The sequence below is a fragment of the Kogia breviceps genome, chromosome 10 (assembly GCF_026419965.1).
Source record: "Kogia breviceps isolate mKogBre1 chromosome 10, mKogBre1 haplotype 1, whole genome shotgun sequence".
NCBI classification, from domain to species: Eukaryota; Metazoa; Chordata; class Mammalia; order Artiodactyla; family Physeteridae; genus Kogia; species Kogia breviceps.
Window position 1 is genome coordinate 68,357,686 of NC_081319.1, and position 13,307 is coordinate 68,370,992.

General features: G+C 57.2%; 1 protein-coding gene across 1 annotated transcript in view; it reads right to left on the reverse strand.

The window, feature by feature from the left end:
* GRM4 (glutamate metabotropic receptor 4) overlaps nucleotides 1-13,307 on the reverse strand; it is a 115,029-nt gene that overhangs the window by 9,594 nt on the left and 92,128 nt on the right. Inside the window, 3 exon segments of the mRNA XM_067006046.1 lie at nucleotides 4,705-5,640; nucleotides 6,933-7,069; nucleotides 7,260-7,460. Of these exon segments, the coding sequence (XP_066862147.1) occupies nucleotides 4,705-5,640; nucleotides 6,933-7,069; nucleotides 7,260-7,460 (1,274 nt within the window).

Genomic DNA, 13,307 nt, shown 5'->3' on the forward strand with positions numbered 1-13,307 from the left:
CCAAGCACAGGCCTCCGTTTCTGTTCTAATCTGTTTTTCAGCCTAGGAGCCTTTCTGCACACAGAATACAAGGAGGGGTGTAAAGAGGTCAAACTTGGACAAAGCTGCCCCCCTCGTCTGCTGGGGCCCCTCCCCACCAGCATGGGTCCTGGGGGCTCCTCTAGCCATGCCTAAGCTGGAGGTGGCTGGCTCTGTGCAAAGAAGTGGGGCTGCGCACCCCAGCCCCTCTCCTTGCCCCAGGGTCTGGAGTTCTCACTCCACCACTGGCTCCAGCATTGTTCTGGGGTCCCCCGGGGTGAAGGTGAATGTCATCACCAGGAGGTGGTAGTGTGTTAACCCTGTCAGAGAAGCAGCGGTCCTCTGGAACCTCTAGCCTACAGGGATGGGGCCCAGGCACGGACGCAGGTCTCAAACGGATGCAGAATAAGAGGCGGCTTCTAGGATGTGATTTTACCTTCTCTCTTCTTCCAGGATGTGATTTCACCTTCTCTCCCATCCACCCATCCTCCAGCCTGAACTGCCACCCTTCCTGCTCCCCTCTTTGACTTTGGTCAGGCCCTTGCTACACTCCGTCCCCTGCAAGGAATCCTGCCTTAGCCTCACGAGTCACTGCTCCAGAGTGAAGGAGGCTGTCAGAGCTGGGTTTGATGGGGGAGGACAGAGGTCACCTGGGGTGGGGCGAAAGGCAAAGAAAGGAGCTGCTGTGGAGGTGGACAATGAAGTTCCTGTTTTGTGCTCGGTCTGGTGGGGGTCACAGAGGAGTCCGCCTGCTTCGTGTTTCTGCCCAGGCTGACCCTGGTGGGTCCTGAGATCCTCAATATAACAAACCAGACAAATGACCTTCCCCACAACCTGGCCAGCCTCTGAGGCCATGGCCCGCCCCAGCCTGGCTGAGCAGTAACCCCAACCGGTGGAGAGACAATGCCCCAGTCAGCTCAGGGTAATGGCACGCGGCTACGCAGGTGAGCCCTGGAAATCCAGGCCAACATGGGAGATCCGGTCACCTGCTCACCAGCGCAACATGGACAGCCTCACTCGGCGCCACCTGCAGCCTGAGGGACGGGCGGGGTTGCCAAGTACGCATGTGCACACACCAGGGCATGCACAGATGCTCACAAATCCACACTTATGTACCCATGCAACTCTGCATTCATACACACACACTTGAACTCACAGCCACACACTCCTACCTGACTCAGATACACCTGGGCTCTCACACACACACACACACACACACCCCTTCATTTACCTGGGTACACACATGTGTGCACACACACAGATGCACTCAACACACCTGCACACATACTTGAACACACACATACACCTGTGCACACACACACCTACACTCAAACATCTGCACATACACTGCTGAGCACGCACACTTAATCTACACACCCAAACACACCCTAGCACCCATGAACCCTCAGTGCACACACCTGTCCATCCCCACTCAATATGCACACATACACACACACACTGCCCATCCACTGCTCAATGTGCACAAAAAGGAACACACACATTCTGTACACACATACTTCTGTACCCATAACACAACTCCTCATAGGAACCCCACTCCACTCCATCTACACACACACACACACACACACACTAGCACCCAGGACCCAGCAGTCATTGGGGCTGTTTGTAGCTCAGACATGACACAGCACAGATAGAGCCCCAGGGTTGCCTGAGCCTCTAAGAAACCTGGTGGTCTTAACTGGAGGGACTTCAGAGCTCCCCTCCCCACCCTCACCTCATTCAGAAGCCCAGAGAAGGAGGGTTGACGCCATCAGGGGCAGAGCTGGGTCTCAGAACCATATGCTGGTGTGGGCCAGCCTGCTTTGTGACCCTGGGCAGGTCCCTCGCCCTCTCTGGGCCTCAGAGGAGATCATCTCAGAGGCTCCTTTTCATAATCTGTACTGAGAGGAGCCTCCTAAAAAGCGAGAAATCAGAGGCAGGGGGTGTTGCCTGGAGAGATGGGGGGAGGGTGCCGAGAGTGGGGCTGGGCCCCAGCGCCTGGAGGTGGGAGGGTCTGGTACCAGGATGACAGAGAGCAGCGTGCTGGCTGGCAGTCAGGGGAAGTTATGGGAAGGCAGAGCAAGGGCATGAACCACCATGCTGTCGGCCACCTGGCTGTGTACCTTTACACCTTGAGGAGGCGAGGGAAGGGGTCTCCTGGGATTGTTGAGGGTAATGTCTCAAGCTGCCAGCTTCCTGGGGTCGTGGGCGGCCTCCCCTGATGGCTCCATGGGCCCCCTGGGTGCTGCAGGGCGTGCGGGCTTCTGCCTGCACCTGCCCTCAGTGGGGAAGGTCTCTTGCTGGCCTGCTGGGGGTGGAGACCCAGCCCACCGTGCGAGCTGTTCCTCAGCGGCGGTGGCTTTGGCTCAGGTGTGCAGGGTGGCCTGGAGCCAGGTCTGGTCTCAGACCTCAGGGCGCTCACTGCCAGCCTCAAGGTCTGCTTCTCAGAACCCCCAGCCTGCTGGGTCACCATTGGAAGACAGGCCACAGGCCTCTCTGCACCAGACCCAAGGGATTTGGAATGGAGGGCACAGCTCCTGCCCTTGAGGAGCTGCTGGAGAAGGGGTAGGCACCTACCAAGGAAGGCCCAGGGGGAGAGGTGCCCCAGAGCTGCAGGGAGTGGTGTGGGCTTGGGAGGGGCTCCTGAGTTAGACAAAGTAGGTTCAAGTAGTCCAGCTGTGCCTCCTACTTGCTGTGTGACCTTAGACAAGTCACTTCACCTCTCTGTGCCTACTTGCTGTGTGACCTTAGACAAGTCACTTCACCTCTCTGTGCCTCCACGTCCTCATCTGTAAACAGGGATGGTGAATCTACCCTAGCCCACTGTTGTGGTGTCTGCTGACCCCCGGGTGAAGTGCCTAACACATGACAAGCAGCCATCCGTGGTTGCTTTGACTGCTGCCTCACTGAGGCCAAGCATCCCTAGGAGCTCACACCCAGGCTCACTCCTGAAATGCTGTCCACAGGATGGTGACTCCCCCAGGTACAGATCTAACCCAGCCCTCGTCCCTGAACCCCAGACTCACATAGTCAACCACTGACTCAACAGCTGCACTTGGACATCTCATGGGCATCCCAAACTCAGCACCTCCAGAGGACTTCCGGATCTCCGCCCCCCCATAGGCTCCGCTGCCGTCTCTACCCCACCCCGCACCCCCCAACCCCAGTGCAGACACTCCTTCCTTCCCATCGCTCACACCAACGACTGTGGAGTCATCCTGACTCCCCTCTGCGCCTCTCATCCCACAGGCACTCCATCGGAAACCCAGCCAGCCCCACCCCCTGACACAGCAGGACTCCTGCTGCCAGCAGCTCCTGTTGGGATCATTACAACCACCTCCAGCAGGGCTCCACCCAGCAGCCAGGGGATCCTTTTAAACCTATGTCCCAACTCATCCCTCCCTGCTCAGGACCCCACAGTGGCTCCCTTCTCACTCCCAGTAAAAGCCAATATCCTTCCCACAGCCTCTGGGTCCTAAACCATCTGCTCTGTCTGCCCCTTGACCTCGTCCCCTCCACCCTCCTTCCCAGCCCCAGCCTCCTTACGGTGGGTAAATGGCTTTTACACCCCTCATGTTGTGTGATTGTTACAACACCTGTAAGGACTGCAGAGGAAGGGTCATGGCCCCAATCTATTGATGAAGAAACTGAAGCAGAGAGGCCAGCTGGCTTGCCCAGGATCCCACAGTTAGACACAGAGCTGGGGTCCTCGGTCCCTCTGATTCTCCCTATACCTCTGGCCTCTGACTTCTGTGACTCCCAATCCTTCAAGATAAAACCCCCCAGCACCCAGGCAGCGCTGGGGCAGTGATGTGGGCAGAGTCCACGGGGCCCTTGGGGTGTATCTAGACCCTCAGGCCAGGCTGGCAGGATGGCCTGACAGAGCCAGCAAGAGGCAGTTCATCGGCAGCCCCAGCCAGTGGAGGGTGGACCCTCAGCTGATGTTGCCAGGTATCCCCACCTGGCCTTCGGGGTGGCTTGGAGCCAGGGAGCGAGGGAGCGAGTGCCCAGTACATCACCCACCTCAGGGACCCATGGGGATCCTGCAAGGGCAGAGAAGAGGGTGGAGAGAGGAGGAAGAAAAGAGGAGTGGACAGAAAGGAAGATGGGTTGAGTAGGGAGAGAGGTAAGGGAAAGTATAGAAAAGAATGGGGAATTCCCTGGCAGTCCAGTGGTTAGGACTCCACGCTCTCACTGCCGAGGGCCCGGGGTTTGATCCCTGGTCAGAGAACTAAGATCCCACAAGCCACATGGCACAGCTAGAAAAAAGAATGAAAGTGGGGGCAGCATCCCAGGCTGGCAGAGAGGAGAGAGGAAGGTGGGAAGGAGATGGGGAGGAGAAAAAGGTGGGGCGGGAGAGGCAGGGACGGAGAGATAGGGAAAGAGACAGGAGAGGGAGAGAGGAGAGGCGGAGGGTAGAGAGAGGGTGGGAAGGAGCAGGAAGGAGAGAGATGAGGCAGAGGAAGATGGGGGTGGTGGGGCAGAGAGAAACGGGAGAGGAGGCAGGAGAAGAGAAAGGAAGAGAGAGAGGAGAGAAACCCAGAACCTGGAGAGAAAACTGAGACAGAGAGAAGACAGAATGAGGCAGGAATGAAGGCACTTCCAGAGCAAGGTGAGAGGTCAATTAGCCCCAGGAGGCTGCCCCCTGCTTACCGCCGTCACCCACCCCCAGCCCCTGCCACTCACCTTGTCAGCCGACTGCGAGGTACCAAAGAAGATGGGGATAAAGGCGAGCCAGACGATGCAGGTGGTGTACATGGTGAAGCCGATGGGCTTGGCCTCATTGAAGGTCTCAGGCACTCCGCGCGTCTTGATGGCGTACACGGTGCACGTGACCATGAGCAGCATGCTGTAGCCCAGCAGGCAGATGAGCGACAGGTCCGAGATGTCACACTTGAGCACGCCCCTGGCGAAGCGGGGGTCGAGCGTCCTCTGGTCCTGGAAGTCCACCACCGAATGGGAGGGGTCCACTACAAACCACACGCAGATGCCCAGCAGCTGCAGGGAGATGAGGCTGAAGGTTATGGCCAGCTGCGAGGCGGGGCTGATGAAGCGCGGGGCGCTGACCGACCGCTTGCCCTGCTCGAAGATGCGATAGATGCGGTTGGTCTTGGTGAGGAGGGCCGCATAGCTGATGCTCATGCCGAGCCCCAGGAAGATCCGGCGCAGAGAGCAGGTACCCAGGTCGGGCTCGGCGATCATGAGGAAGGTGGTGGCGTAGCACAGGAAGATGCCCGCCAGCAGCACGTAACTCAGCTCGCGGCCCGAGGCCTTGACGATGGGCGTGTCGTTGTAGCGCACGAAGGTGACCACCACGAAGAGCGTGGCAGCGATGCCCACCACAGCCAGGAAGAGGGGCAGCACGGCCCAGGGTGAGTCCCACTCAAGCTTGATGATGGGGATGGGCTGGCAGCCCGTGCGGTTCTCTGTGGGCCGCATGTCGTAGGGACATGTCTTGCAGGTGTAGCGGTCCACCTGGTACTGGTACCCCGTGCAGGGCTCACAGTGCCAGCAGCAGGGCATGCCCTTCACCGTCTTCTTCCGCTCACCCGGCTGGCAGGGCAGGCTGCAGATGGAGCGGGGCAGCTGCTGCCCGCTCCCTGGCCAGTGCATCCGCTCTATCTGGCAACAACAGCACAGAGGAGAGGGCCTCAGGACATGCCGCCAAGTGCCCTGGACCACCCCACTGGTGGCACCAATCTGAATCACTTAGTGATTTTAGTTAGATGGCTAAAATCCAGCTGCCCGGGCCCTGCCAGGATCAGCTGAATCCAACAGCTGCATTTAATTAAATAAGCTCCCTGGGGCAGGATTCAGACCCAGCTGACCATGGGGGAATCCTGCTCGAATACAATACTCCCAAGGGTCGTATGGAGGAACGCCCAGAGACCAGCAGTGACAACCTAGGTCACATGGCAGAGTGCAGAGAACCCAGCAGTCCTGACTCCCAGCCCCATGAGGCCTTGCTACTCAAAGTGGTCCCCAGACCGGCCACAGCAGCATTACCCAGGAGCCTGTTGGAAATGGAAATTTTTGGTTCACCCCAGACCCACTGACACAGAATCTGAGTTTTAACAAGACCCCGCAGGTGACTCCTGTGCACCCTCAAGAAGAAATGTGCTATGGCTCAGCCCACCGGGCCTCCTCCAGGCGGCGCAGGGACTTGGGTTCAGAAGAGAACAAGGAATAAAGATTCAATCAGAGGACCACTCATGTGTGCCCACAGGTTAGCGTTTCTTTGCATCTTGCTCTAAATGAGTGCTAGTCACTGTTACACGTCTCTGAAGACACAACTGCTGCAAGCTAAGGAGCGATAGAGGCTGGCACGCCCTACTGAATGTGTCACAAAGTTCTGGAAAGTAAGCGAGAGCCCCATAGAGCTCCAGGCATTGGGCAAAGGGAGCCTGACCACAGTTGGGAACCGTATTCAAAGCATCAGTTCTAAATAAGTGGCTCTTAGGAGAGTTCATGCTTAGAGAAGAGCAGGCTGTGCTCTTTGCCTTAAGACATCGTCCTCCTCTGTCCAGACGCAGCCCTCCCCCTCCTCACCTCTCTCCCCACCGACCCCCCAAAACTTTGAGCCCCTGAACTCCAGCGTGACTTCATCTATCCAGAGTTCTTACCCTGCGAAGGGGCCGTAGGCAAGAAGACCCCAGGCCAAGGGAAAGGGCAGGGGCAGGAAGGGCAGCAGAAACCCAGTCGCCCTGTTCTTCTGTTTCAGCGTTGGGGGGCTCAGGGCCCTCTGAGATCTAGTGTGGGGCATGGAAGGAAGCCCCAACTTGGCAGCAGCAAACCTGGGGGGCAGGGCTAGTCGGCGGCTGCCTCCCCTTGGCCTCCCCTCCCGGGGTTGGGGTGGCCTCTCTCCACCGCCTAGCCCCCCGGGACCCCTCCCTGCCCTCCCGCCAGGTGCTTACTCTGAGGTGCAGGTGGTCAGTCCAGGAGCCGATGACCTTGTACTCGGCAGAGCCGTTGTGCAGCTGGTACTGGTAGATGTCATAGCGCCCAGGGGCATCTCCGTTCTCATTGAAGGTCACAGGGTTCCCCGCGATGCCTGCAGGGGCCCGTGGGAGTCACACACTCAGTTTCTTTGCTGAGCCTTCACCCAGAGTCAGGAAGGATCGTGAGCCCAGGGCAGAGACACCTCTGTATGCAACCCCTTGGAAGCATCTGAAGAGACCCCCACGCACTCCCACCCCATGGAGCCCCAGGACCCCTTCTCCAGGGTTGGGTGGTGCCCCCACCTGAGAAATTGACACTGCGGATGTACTTGAGCAGCTGGGTGCCGTCCACAGGGTCCATGCGCGGGCAGAGCCCCACGCGGCCCGGACACAGGTCACGGTGCATGGCGTGCAGCGCGTGGCCCATGGCGTACACGGCGTCAATCACAAACTGCACCTTCCCCTCCTGCTCGTATGCCGAGTCCTGCCCAATGCGCTCGCGGCCTGCAACAAAATATTCAGAGTGGGGGCGCCCATGAGGCCCACCATCCTCACAGATGTATGGTGGGAACCACAGCAGTCCCCTGGGGCCCAGGGAGCCCACCTGGGCACACCTAGGTCTCCGGGCCCCTGGCCCAGTGCTCGCTCCATCACCCCAGGAGATGGTCTTGTGGAGGGCCCGCGGGATGGTGTCTGAGGCCCTCACTACTGTACCACTGGACCCTGTGCCCTGAGGCCCCAGAACAGCCAGGGCAGGCTCCCTTGTCCCCGTCACCCTTGGAGGGCAGTGAGCCTGCGGGTCTCCCTGTGGCCGTGGTGCTTGCCTGCCCTCCCCCAGCCTGGCCTGGACCAAACACGGGAACAGCTGGCCCTCACACAGGCAGGAGCTGTGACTGTCGATGAGGGCAGTGGTGCCCTACAGCAGCTCACCCATGGGTAGCCCCAGCACAGGGTACGGGTGGGGAAACTGAGGCCCAGAGAGGGTGAGAGACCTGCCACATGTCCCTCAAGATTCAGGACACCAGATGCCCTCAATGACTTCCAGATGCCCCAGACACCAGAAGGTACCATCATCCCCATCCACTCCTCCCCCATGTCAGTGACATACCCCCATTAGCCACGGTGAGTGAGCTTTGCAAAATGGGGAACCCACCCCACTCAACCCCTTCTCACTGCAAACAGCAGTGGCTCCCCAGGGCACTGTGACCTCCCATCCTCACCCCCTGGGCTCTGGGCACACCCAACCCCTCTGCTCTGGGCCCTGTGCAAACTCTTTGGCTGCCGGAGGTCTCGATGTCCTCTTGGTAAAAAGATCATCATCCTGCCTCACAGAAGTGCTGTGAGGCTTAAATGAGATGAGATACAGAAAACACGTGGCACATAGTAGCTGACTAAGCCACATTGTTGTTATGTTTAAGTGGTCAGAATAGAGGGTTTCTAAGGTGGGCTACAGAGGTCCTGGGGCCAGAGCAGGCCAGGAAGGCTTTCTGGAGGAGGAGGAGCTCCTGGCCTGGGGCCTGAGTAATAACGATGATGAAGAATAAGGACTGCTAACTTCTTCTTCTTTTTTTTTAAACTTGCTCCTGTTTATTTTTTTTTAATTTTTAATTTATTTTTGGCTGCATTGGGTCTTCGTGGCTACACATGGGCTTTCTCTAGTTGTAGCGAGCAGGGGCTACTCTTCGTTGTGGTGCACAGGCTTCTCACTGTGGTGGCTTCTCTCGCTGCAGAGCACGGGCTCTAGGCACGTGGGCTTTGGTAGCCGCAGCACGTGGGCTCAGTAGTTGCAGCATGCAGGCCCTAGAGCGCGCGGGCTTCAATAGTTGCGGCGTGTGGGCTCAGCAGTTGTGGCGCGTGGGCTCTAGGGCACATGGGCTTCAGTAGTTGTGGCACACGGGCTCAGTAGTTGTGGCTCACAGGCTTAGTAGTTGTGGCACACGGGCTTAGTTGCTCCGCAGCATGTGGGATCTTCCCAGACCAGGGATCGAACCCATGTACCCTGCATTGGCAGGTGGATTCTTAACCACTGTGCCACTAGGGAAGTCCCAAAGGCTGCTGACTTCTATGGAGCATCCACTCTGTGTCAGGCACTCTTCTAAGCTCTTTATGTATATTAAGTCATTGAATACTCAGAACAATGCTATGAGGTGTGTAATTATCCCCATTATAGTGATGGAAAAACTGAGGCACAGAAAAGCTCACTGGCATTCCAGGACCACAAAGAGCTGGATTTGACCAGGTGCTCCAGCTCCCAGCCTGTGCACCACACTACACCTGAGAGTGTAAGAGCCTGACTGCAGGGGGAGGGCAGGAAAGTGGGGGCGGGGGGATGGGGCAGGGGCTCTGAGGTGAGGACAGAGGGACCGGAGGATGGCAGAGGAGAGGAAGAGAGAGTGCTAGGGAACCCCAGCTTCCCCCCCCCACAGCCCCTGCATACAGCATGGCCTGCAGCCTCCTCCCTCAAGGCCAGGACAATGAAATTTACACACACACACACACACACCCATGCCTCCCTGCTAGAGGGCCAGTGCTGCACCTTACAGAAGTAATTCCCCAGCGGCCAGCAGGGTGAGTGGCTGCACCTGTGTCCCACCACATGGGCTACAGGCCTGGGTCTCCCATGTCTGTCATGTGGGGGGTCAGGTTGAGGCCCCAGGGATCCACAGATCACGCCCTAGATTCCTCTATTTTTAGCCAATGCATGGTCACTGTGCCCTGCTGCCCAGGGCTCCCACGGAGCTGATGGTACATCTCATATCCCTGTCTTGGCCATCAAGACTCTGTGACCAAGGTCAGAACCTGACTCCAGTACCCCAACATCAGGGTCAGAGATCAAAGGTCCCCAGTACACAGACTGGACAGTTTAGGGGCAGATGCCCAGTTGGCTGTGGGGGCACTGCTGGGTCCAGAGAGAGCCCACAGCTTTTACGGCATGGCCTTAGGGCTGGAGACAGGGTAGTGTTCAAGGGGGCTCACCTGGCTCTCCCAGGGGTCAGCTAAGCCCCTGGTTACCCACTACACTTCATTCACACAAGACTGTCTGGGCTGAAACCCCAGCTCTACCATGTCCTCTAGCTGTGACCTTGGACCTGCCACCTCATCTTTTGGGCTTCAGTTTCTTCATCTGCAAAATGAGGATAATGATGGTACTTACCTCATAGGTCGGGATAGGGTCCCTATGAGGACAAATGGGTTTATATTCACAACGGGTCATAAAGAGGGGCCTGTTGCTTGCCAGGTGCTGCAGAAGTTTGTTAAACACAAGGGTACAAAGAGTTCCAAGCCCTGCCTTCCTCGGAGCTCCTGGGACAGCAGAGCTTTGCTAACAGGCAAAGCTCTCTCTAGGCCACGGTACAAACAGAGATGGATGGACAGGAGAGGCAAGTTCTCCAGCCTCAGCAGCCTGCTCTCTTGTTCAAGCCTTCTGATCACAGCTTCTGAGAGCCAGGAGAGAAGCGCAAGGGACAATCCTGTCCCCAAAGGGTGACAGAGGGGCCTGGGGCAGGGTTGCATGGAAGGCCCCAGCCCCAGACCCCACCATCACCCCCAGCCCCCAGGTCCTGCCCTCTGTATCCCGCTGCTCCATGCTCCCAAAGCTCCCATCACGCCCTCATTTCATATGGATGAGAGACTGAATTATTAACCAGGACGGAGGCGGAGGCTGCCGCCACTGCAGAGAAGCAGCAGCTCTATCCCAAGGCCAAGGACACACCAGGCCAAGGGACCCTGGCTGAGCTGCCCTCAGCCCCCTCCTCTCCCTATCTTCCCAGGGGGGTCCCTCCTCAGTGGTCCAGCTGAAGCATCCATCCCTGGGCCACTCAGGTCCAGGACCACGTGCTCTCAGTGGGGTCACGAAGCCACCTGCACCGGCACTGGAATACAGATGACCCCACAGGAGGTCCTCACCAGGGGAGCCCACCTCTGCCTGGGGAGGCTCCCGTAGGAACGGCTTTGGGGTCCTGTGGACTGTGGGCTGTCAGCGGCCCTTGAGCACTGCCTCTTTGGGATCTCCACCCCAGAGTTATCATGGTGCCAACCATGGACTTCTAGAGATTTCCCAACACACTTCCATGTCCTTGACTTTTGTCTCAAGTCTGCCCCCATTTACAAATGAGATAACAGGGCAGTGAGGTGCCCTGCAAAGGGCCTTAATTGGAAAGGGAGCGGTGGGCCTTGAGTGGGACCCCCTACACACACACACACACACACACACCCCTCAAACTCCAAGAGCACTTCCCCTGAGCCCCACAGGAAGCAACAATGACAGAGCCTAAGCGTGCTCCCTTTGGGGGAGGGGGAAGGGATCACAAACACAAGTCAAACAAGGTCAAGACATGCTGTCCTGAACGTCGGAAGCTGTGCCCATAACCAGTGCAGCTCTCTGCACACCCTCGACTCTTCAGCAAATAACCCTGCAGCATGGCTGGTGCTTCCTCTTCCTCGAGCCTCTGGGACGTAGGCCACACTGGCCCCCGTCACGAGGAGGTAACTGAGATTTGCAGATGGTCGAGTACGGTACCCAGAGTCTTGAGGGAATCCTGGCCCCCAGCAGGTGTTCCTACCCACCTGGGGATTGGCCTGGCTGGTGAGTGGCTTGGATTTGAACCTGGATCTCTCTGGCTCCCAAAGAATTTCTACCACCCTGAACTGTCTGCCTCCTTCTTCTCCCTCCATCCAGCCCCGACCTGCCTTCCCCCTTCTCTGGGGCTCAGGCCTTGCCCCAGTTGTCTGGCCAGGCCTAAGCAGGAGCTAAGCATCCCTGTCTCCAGGGCTGGAGGAGGCAGATGGCCATGGAGGGAAGTGGGGGCTCAGAGAATCCCCTTTCATGGGTGGTTGGGACCCCCAGGCCCAGACAGGGGAACCACAGGTCTGGCCGGAAACAAGACACACATTTCCGAGAGCTCCTAGAGGAGATAAATTCCAGACACGTGGCAGCAATGACAGCAGCAACAGTTTGAAGATGTCCTAATTGTGTCCTGAGGCACAGTGAGCTGGAGGTGTGTTTGGTTCGGCCACGGATGACAGCCAGCCCCGAACCATCCGGGAGAGGATTTTCTCCCTCAAAACCCCGCAGCTGTGGTTACTAGGCTACTGCAGCCTTTGTCTGCAGGTTGTAAATTGTAATTGAAATGAGTTTTCAAGGTTGAAATAATCAGAGTTCCTCCCTGTCTCCCTGCTCACCTTTCCACAACTACTCACCCCACCCAGCCGCAATCCTCCTGAGTTCTAGGCTCATGTGTACACACACACACACACACACACACACACACACACACACACACACACACACACACATTCCCTCACATAAAGGTATACAAAATCAGCTACATATACATTCCCATATTTTCACACCTACACATATAAATTAGCAACACACAAACCTGCATGCATTTATATACATCCCTATACACACATCTATGTTCAAACATGTAGAAACATAAGTGTCCATATAAATACATATTCTATATATTGGGTTGACCAAAAGTTCGTTTGGGCTTTTTTTAAGATTTTTTTTTTTTGATGTGGACCATTTTTAAAGTCTTTATTGAATTTGTTACAATATTGCTTCTGTTTTTATGGGGGGGGGGGTTGTTTGTTTGTTGTTTTTTGTGGTACGCAGGCCTCTCACCGCTGTGGCCTCTTCAGTTGCGAAGCACAGGCTCCGGACGCGCAGGCTCAGCGGCCATGGCTCATGGGCCCAGCCGCTCCGCGGCATGTGGGATCTTCCTCTTCCCGGACCGGGGCACGAACCCGGGTCCCGTGCATCGGCAGGCGGACTCTCAACCACTACGCCACCAGGGAAGCCCTGTTTTTATGTTTTGGTTTTCTGGCACGAGGCATGTGGGATCTTAGCTCCCTGACCAGGGATCGAACCTACACCCCCTGCACTGGAAAGCGAAGTCTTAACCACTGGCCCATCAGGGAAGTCCCTCGTTTGGCTTTTTGTAACATCTTACAAAAACCCAAACTTTTTGGCCAACCCAATATACAGCTACACAATTAGCATGACACTCCTACAAGCATGTGGTCATTCAGACTCACTGTCGGCTGAGAAGCCCCACAAGCAGGTCCTGACAAGGATGTGAGTGCAAGTGTTTCAGCTGGGAGGTGATGGCTGGAACACAAATCGGGGGTGAGGAAGTGAGGCGGAGACGGGAAGGGATGGAAAGACACTAACGCCAGGTGTGAGGCTCAACCCCGTGGGGGCCTCTAGAAAACTGTGTAGCCTATGCCTCAGGGCTGTCCCATGTGAGGGGATAAATAGCCACGCTCCCACCAGTCTCAGCCTGCAGACTGCTCCCAGGGGCATTAACTCCATTGGCAAAGCAGGGCAGGGGAGCGCCGAAGGGC